Genomic DNA, 7,509 nt, shown 5'->3' on the forward strand with positions numbered 1-7,509 from the left:
CTTAGTCTAAACTTTTAAGAAAGAATATTTTTTCTTTCGTACATTCTCATTACTTTCTTCAATGATTTTACTCGATGTACATTACAGTAATAATCAAATGTTTTCCAAATAATTAATTATGCAATATATTTTTCTTTTTCAGAGGGTAATTCAGGACAAATTAGTATGGATAGGTGTAACTGGCTAGAAACTCTTTTCCTAGCAGGAAGCTTACTGATAGCTGTTAAATGTGAGATTTACGTACCGGTCCAGGAACATATAGCACCAGTGTGTCTGGAAAATATTCGTCAACTTTCACCCTCCTTTCTTAAGGGTTCTCAAATTGTTATACTTTCAACTTCTACCACCATTATTCAAGACTCCATACTGGATTACCGACCATTGATTCAACTCGAAGCTGGAGAAATCACTTCCCAATTACTACCAATTAATTACACACATTATTCTCGTAACGATGTAAGTTATGTAATCTTTTTACACGATCCTATATTTTTAAACTCAACATTGAACAGAATCATGTCAATGCATATTTGGAACCCTCGAGGGATATTTATATTGTGTTTAACTAATTTTAGCGTTGAAAATTTTCAAGTTTCAACAATTTTTAGCACCATGGCTGCTTTGGATGTCTTGAATATAATTTTAATTGTTCAAATACGTTCTGAATATCGTGATAAAAATAATCGATGCTTACTCACAAATGCCTATACATATTCTCCATATGTAAAAGATAAATGTGGTGTTAATACGAAAATCCTCTTAAATAAAACTAATTTCCTAGCTAATCTCCCTTTACACAAATTACGTAATTTAAATAGGTGTCCTTTACCCATAACTGTTTTCAATTACCCACCAAATTTTATTTTTCAAGACAAAAATGATACCCAAGTTGTGGATGGAATCGGAGGAAGAGTATTGTATTTAATTGCGGAAACTTTAAATTTTGAACCCCAGCTCCACAGAACAGAAAACAATCATTGGGGAAGGCATGATGAAGAAAGCGGATTCACAAGCGGAATGTTTGATCATTTATTCCATCACCGCACAATAGCTTCGTTTGTTCCCTTGTACATAAGAATACCTCTTCTCAAATATTATGATGGAATTGACGCTTTTAGTCCAAGTAAAATAATGTGGATTGTCCCGTCACCAGAGCAAATTCCCACATGGAGAAGTATTTTCTTACCATTTTCTTACCCTCTTTGGATATCCATAATAGTAGTTTATCTTTCACTTTCATTTATTGTGAAACTAATAAGAAGGTTTCAAATAACAACTGAGTTGCATATTTCCAATATGGATTTTCTACAAAATTTGAGTATTCTATTAACTGTATCTGTTCCTCACTACCCAACAACGAGGTGTCTTAGAATATGTTTCACTGTTTGGGTGTTATTTTGCCTCATAATATCAAGTAGTTACTGTGGTTGTCTGGTTGGTTTCCTTACAAAACCTTCGTATCTCACTCCTATCAACACACTGGAAGAACTAGTTCAATCCGGTTTATCAGTTGGTGGTCCAAGAGCATTTCGCATTCTATTCAAATCTTCCACAGATCATATTTCTCAATCTGTTTATAAGAAATGGCTTTGGAACGTTGATTATGACTACCTCTTCGATAGAGTAGCAAAACTTCGAGATATTGCGTTTGCTGCTGATGTCACGTCTGCTCGTTTTAGAATAGACTCTAAATACATTGATAAACACGGAACTCCTATGATCCACATTGCTGATGAACCTATTATGACATCACTTCGATGGTATTTGTTACCACGAGGTTCACCATTTAAAGAAATATTTCATGACAAAATTCGAAGATTGAATGAGGCTGGTTTGTTGGAGAAATGGATGCAAGATCTTGTATTAAATTCCAGGTTACAATCTATCAACAAAACTGAAAACCATAACAGAAATGACGTTCTAACTTTAGATAAGTTAAGTGGTGTATTTTTACTTTTGTTTTGTGGGTTGCTTGTAAGCTTAGTGGAATTTTTTGTGGAAATGCTACCTTTGAACATGATAGATTTGGTTGAATTTCAGATAAGAAAAAGGTGCTTCAAACATAGATTTATAACCGTAACTTATCTTGACAATAAGACAGAATAACAATATATTGCTATATTCAGATAAATATACTATATTACGATTTTCGAAATTAATTTACCTTTCTTATTCACTGTGATAAAGAAAGTTATTGAATGGGTACTGATTTCCAACTCATTCATTTTATTGTTGAACTGGAAAACAAATTTGAACAGTATGTCTGCTAACAATCTTTAAAAAAACATAAAGATATAAGTAACGGAACCTGTACTAAATTGAAAGTCTGTACAATTCCATTAGTTTTCTTCAGTCATGATCTCTGTCAATATGAAAACAAACTGCAATTCTGACTTTGAATAACAAAAAATGTATTTGAGTCCGTAATGCAGTTATATTTATGTTTTTTTTTTTTTTTTGTAAGTTATCCTTTACTTAGTTATTTTAATGAATTAGAAACGTTTGTAAGTAGTAATATCTTGCCAGTATTCATAGAATGTAGCAGGTCAAAAACTAAAGATCATAATAAAATATAGCATAGTTAATCAAGCGTTTTCATTATCTTTATAATATCTTTAATTCGAGAAGGTAATTCTGAATATATGTATAAAATTTGGTGCTCAGTTCTGCCATGGTATTTCCTCCTATTTTATACACAAGCTAAATATGTAAGTACTGGTGTTACCTCTCAAATGTTTCATGTGGTGGCTTGTATTGGAATATGCATTTTAAAGCGTGCAATTTCATTTAGTGTACATATATTGATTACCCAAAATATTAATAATGTAATTATTACAGCCAGTACAGTACAAGGGTATTTTAGACACTGAGTTGCTGTTTACCACTGGAAATAAGTATTGTGTATAATTTACACTCTACAACCTACAGAGTAGTATCTAGTTGCATGACAACAACACACAGGTAATAGACAGTTTTTCACATACCCAACTGAACATTGAAGTGATGTTATGAAAGGTCAACTTCGTGACAGCCCACAACGGCATTACTTTCATTGCAGCTTTTAGAATGAGAATGAGCTATTATTCTTCAGGACACTATTCCACATCTAGTAAGAGTGGAGACTCTACAAAGGCAAAGACTGGGACGATCCCGTATTGGACGCCACAACATGAGATGAAGTTATGAATATCTCGCGACCCTGAATCTTGGATCGCATTTTGAATGCAATTTCAGTTGGATCTTCACTTATTTTTTATCGCGTAGTGAATTTCTTATAAATTTTCCTCTACAAAGATCCAAAATTGGATCTCGAATTAATAGCTCATTATTACCTACGATTGTAATCAAATGACAATGATATGATGAATAAGCTCTTACAATTTCATTCAGTGTGTATATTGATTAAACAAAATGGTAATGTATTGATCCTATAATATTACTACCTATATAAATAGTTATTTCAGTGTGAAAATAACATTTTTAAAATTATTTACTTGCAAATAAACAATAACTTTGCTATCTACAATAAGAAAATAGAGAGAGTGAAAAATGTAACTTTCATGTTCCCCAAGTTACACTATAAGATCAAAGACATCTATAATTGAACGGCTTGGAGAAGCATTATCGAATGACACATTTTCCATTTCGAGAAAAACGGTAAAAAAAATTCAGCATTCCAACGGAACTCAATCAATGGCAAACGTATAAGAATTATGGCGTACCACTCACCTTGCAGATAACACGGTATGATTCTTTGTTTTTTCTACTTCTGTATAATACGGGTATTAACACTAGTGTATCGCAAATGCCTTTTTTTTTACATTACCGTACCAAGCATGGGCGAACGCAAGTGTTTTTGTGCACATTCACTTAGTACTGCAAAGTTACACATACTCATGGACCTATATAAAACGACTAGTTTATACTTTCACTACTACCAGATGATTTTTACAATATGTGCGGCTAAGACGAAGACCACTGCATTCAAAATAAAATACATCCAAGTTGAATTATCCGGAATTTCCTCATCCTTCAACACCTAACATTGACCTTTCTATTCTGTGTACATATCGATAGCGCAGTCTGCTTAAATGACTGCCTTTCTGACATCATAACATTTTATGAGAATTTATTCAGTGTTAAAAAAGTATTTTCTATCCCTCACCAGGGATGATATCGAAACTGCACCTTGAATTGGGAGACATTCTATATATTTCCTAATAGGACTTCTCGAGCAAGTTCCAAAACAGGTGTTCGTTTCTTGCCCGGAAGTGACCCCTCCTTTGCAGGGGCTAAAATATATAAAACATTTTGACCTATTTTCTATAGCAGCTGTACATAAAGTACGTTGCTACCCCTAAAAGTTGACATCTGTGCTAAAACGGCAAAACACCTGTTTCCTCATTGTAAACGCATAATTTAACGAAGTGAAAATATTTGCCCCAGGGTCCCAGGGGGGGGTCCAACTCAAAATTAGCAATTGAAAAGAGGGGCAAGTAGCATATCGTTTGAAAGCTAGTGTTAAAAGAAAAACGATAACAGAAGTCTCACAGCTCTAATCAAACTCTGTGCGAAATGGCGGATGATTCAAAATTTGAAAACAGTCTGCAGCTAACAGTGCATGGCCACCACTAGAATTCCAAAACTTTAATACAGGTGCCAAAATTCTAAAACACTTGTTTCATTATTTGAAAAGTGCCTTTTATCGAAATGATAATATTTACCCCAGGGTCGCCGCAGGGTCGCAGGTGGGGTCCAACTCAAAATTGTCAATTGAAAAGAGGGGCAAGTAGCATATCGTTTGAAAGCTAGTATTAAAAGAAAACGATAACAGAAGTTTCACAGCTCTAATCAAACACTGTGCGAAATGGCGGAAGATTCAAAATTTGAAAACAGTCTGCAGCTAACAGTGCATGGCCACCACTAGAATTCCAAAACTGTGATACAGGTGTCAAAATTCTAAAACATGTGTTACAGTATTTAAAACGTGCAATTTATCTAAATGAAAACGTTTGCCCTTGGGCCCTCGTAGGGTCCCACAAGGAGTCTACCTCGAAATTTTCATTTGGAAAGGCTTCAAAAAGTATATCGTTTATAAGCTATCGTTCTTCAACTTTCCGACGACCCATCTGGTAGAAGCAGTCTAGAATACACGGCTCCGTCGAATGTTGTTTGGTGAAGCTTGACTTTTGTTCTGTTCTATGTGTGGGGGCCACGGTGGCTCAATGGTAGAGCGTTCACCTCTGGTGCATGGGGTCTCGGGTTCAAACCCTGCTCCCGCCAAGTGAACTTTGTGGTGGACAAACACCGTGTGCGTGGGTTTTCTCGGGGTTCTCCCGTTTCCTCCCACTTTCTTCATTCCACCATTTCATTCATTTCTCATAATCACCGTCTCCTTTAGCCTAACCGGCATAACCGTGGGACGTAAAACTCAAAGATTTCATTTCATTTCTGTTCTATGTGTGAGAGCCACGTAATTCACACGTCACGGTCGTAGCAACGTGGTAGCTGCCAGCTGCCAGGACTGTATCTTTGTTATGCAGGTATGAGGGTCATATGCGTGACGATCACTCTACGGCGTGATAGTGAGGCTTGAGTGTCTCGTGGAGTGTGCGGCCATGCTATTGTTCATGAAGAAGTGATAAAAGCACAGTGGTTGGAGACACCAACTGCACTGAATAAAACTCTTCTCCATGCAGTGTTCGTCGTCCGGAATCGAAAATGTCGAAAAGGCTGGATCATCCTTTGTATGGAAACTGAAAGACAAGTCTCCCACTGACTGGTAACTAAAATCATCAGGAAGGTCGATGTATCCACGTTTGCCGAAAGCGTACTTGATCATATCTTGGAATCTGGGTGATTCCAACTGATTTCGTGTTACCCCAATCAAGTGAGCACTGGAATACCGATTTGTCATGTCTAGCTTGTCTCCAAATGCTTCATTCCGAACATGCTTGTGGGCACGCTTCACCATCATTTTTCTGTAAAGAATGAATCCCACATCGAATGGCTGTCCATAGAAAGTACAGCTTGGAGTGATTGTTCCTGGATGTAAGTCAGGACACTCTTGATACAAGTCCGGATCTCTCATGATGGCTGCGTCGTCCTTCAACAAAAGACACGGAGTTCCAACGTCTCGAACAAGATGTGGCAGGTATTCCTTGAATATTGCCTTTGTCATCATTCCTGACTTGTTGACTCTGATTATGACTCCATGGATCTGAGGGATTTTACATTGGACGCTTGATCAAAATTTCCCGGATGGTTCGCGGAGCACAATGACAGTCCACGGGCTTTCCTGATGCCGAAATCGCTTCCTGGACTGTGTAAGAATGTGTCACTTTTGATTCGCATCTTACTTGAGTTTCGACATTTTTACTCCACGTTGAGTTAGAGTTCGTGATGTTAGTAATTCATAATTGAATCCACTTTGATCAAGATTCGCAATTTGATCAAGGTTGTAGTTATCCTATTCAATCTCCCGCCTGATTTGTTGAATGTAGCTGTCGAATTCGTTTGAACGTTCCAGTGCTTTTGTTCTGGCTGCCATTGTCATGATTTTTGTGATTTTCCTGGAACCCCAGTTCATTTCTCTCAATAGTCGTCGGATTCAGAATTGGGATGCCTTGAAAACAGTAACCCCTAGCTTCCGCGATTGTTCCAAGGCTTCCACGACAATGCCTTCTTCAGTGATCCTGAAAAAATTCGGAGCAGCGCGTTGATTTTTGCACCATGCTTTGACAGATTCTCGGAGTTCTGCTAGCTTGGTCCGCTTAGATGCATTGTCCAGGAATAGTTTCATCCCAATGATGTCACTTGAACAGATGTCAACTCTTGCTACACGTTTCGCATCCTTGAGTTTGCGACCACTTGATGCGTTGTTATAAGCTGCTACAGTATCCCTCAATTTCGTTTCACTCCATGATCTCCAAAATGTGGTTTCCTGAGAAGGATTTGGGTCCAGGTAATCGTAATCAGGATCGCCTTCGGTACCCGAAGCAGTTCGTTGTTGACTTGATGTCGTGTCCAAAAGCAGGAATTGAGTAATATCTTCGAATGTAACATAATCGTCTACGGTCATTGTAATTCCCTGGAGAACAGAGTTTGTCACCATAAACTTGATGAGCTTGTGAACCTTCTTTGCAATCTAGAGAATCAATTTTCTAGATGTAAGTCAACGTTATTGCAAATTGACTAACAACTTTTCATGCATGATAACCACAGGCTATAAGTCCGGGTTGCTGGCTTTCTAAATTCGTCATTGCAAACGTTCAATGTATAGAAATGAAAACATATGTCCTGGAGTCCGTATATGCGGGTAGCGGTCAAACTACACATTTTCAAATGGGTTGAGTAATATTTTCTTTCAAAGTTTCCCAAAACAGACAGCGTATGGAACCAATCTTTCGTCTCTACGCCAATCCTGTGCAAAATGGTGGGGTGTTACACTACGTCTACATGCTGAATCTTAAAGTTTATGACCAACTTTTACACCTAAAGTTTTGAAAC

At 37.2% G+C, this 7,509-nt stretch overlaps 1 protein-coding gene across 1 annotated transcript; it reads left to right on the forward strand.

Annotated features, from left to right (window-relative positions):
• The first annotated feature begins 1,296 nt into the window (after positions 1-1,296).
• Positions 1,297-2,106, forward strand: LOC145681793 (glutamate receptor ionotropic, kainate 4-like). Its single transcript, XM_081753403.1, has one exon. The coding sequence runs from the start codon at positions 1,297-1,299 to the stop codon at positions 2,104-2,106; it is 810 nt and encodes a 269-aa protein (XP_081609529.1).
• The last annotated feature ends 5,403 nt before the right edge of the window (positions 2,107-7,509 follow it).

Source organism: Thermobia domestica, chromosome 3, assembly GCF_964235325.1.
Source record: "Thermobia domestica chromosome 3, izTheDome1.hap1.1, whole genome shotgun sequence".
In the NCBI taxonomy this organism is placed as follows: domain Eukaryota; kingdom Metazoa; phylum Arthropoda; class Insecta; order Zygentoma; family Lepismatidae; genus Thermobia; species Thermobia domestica.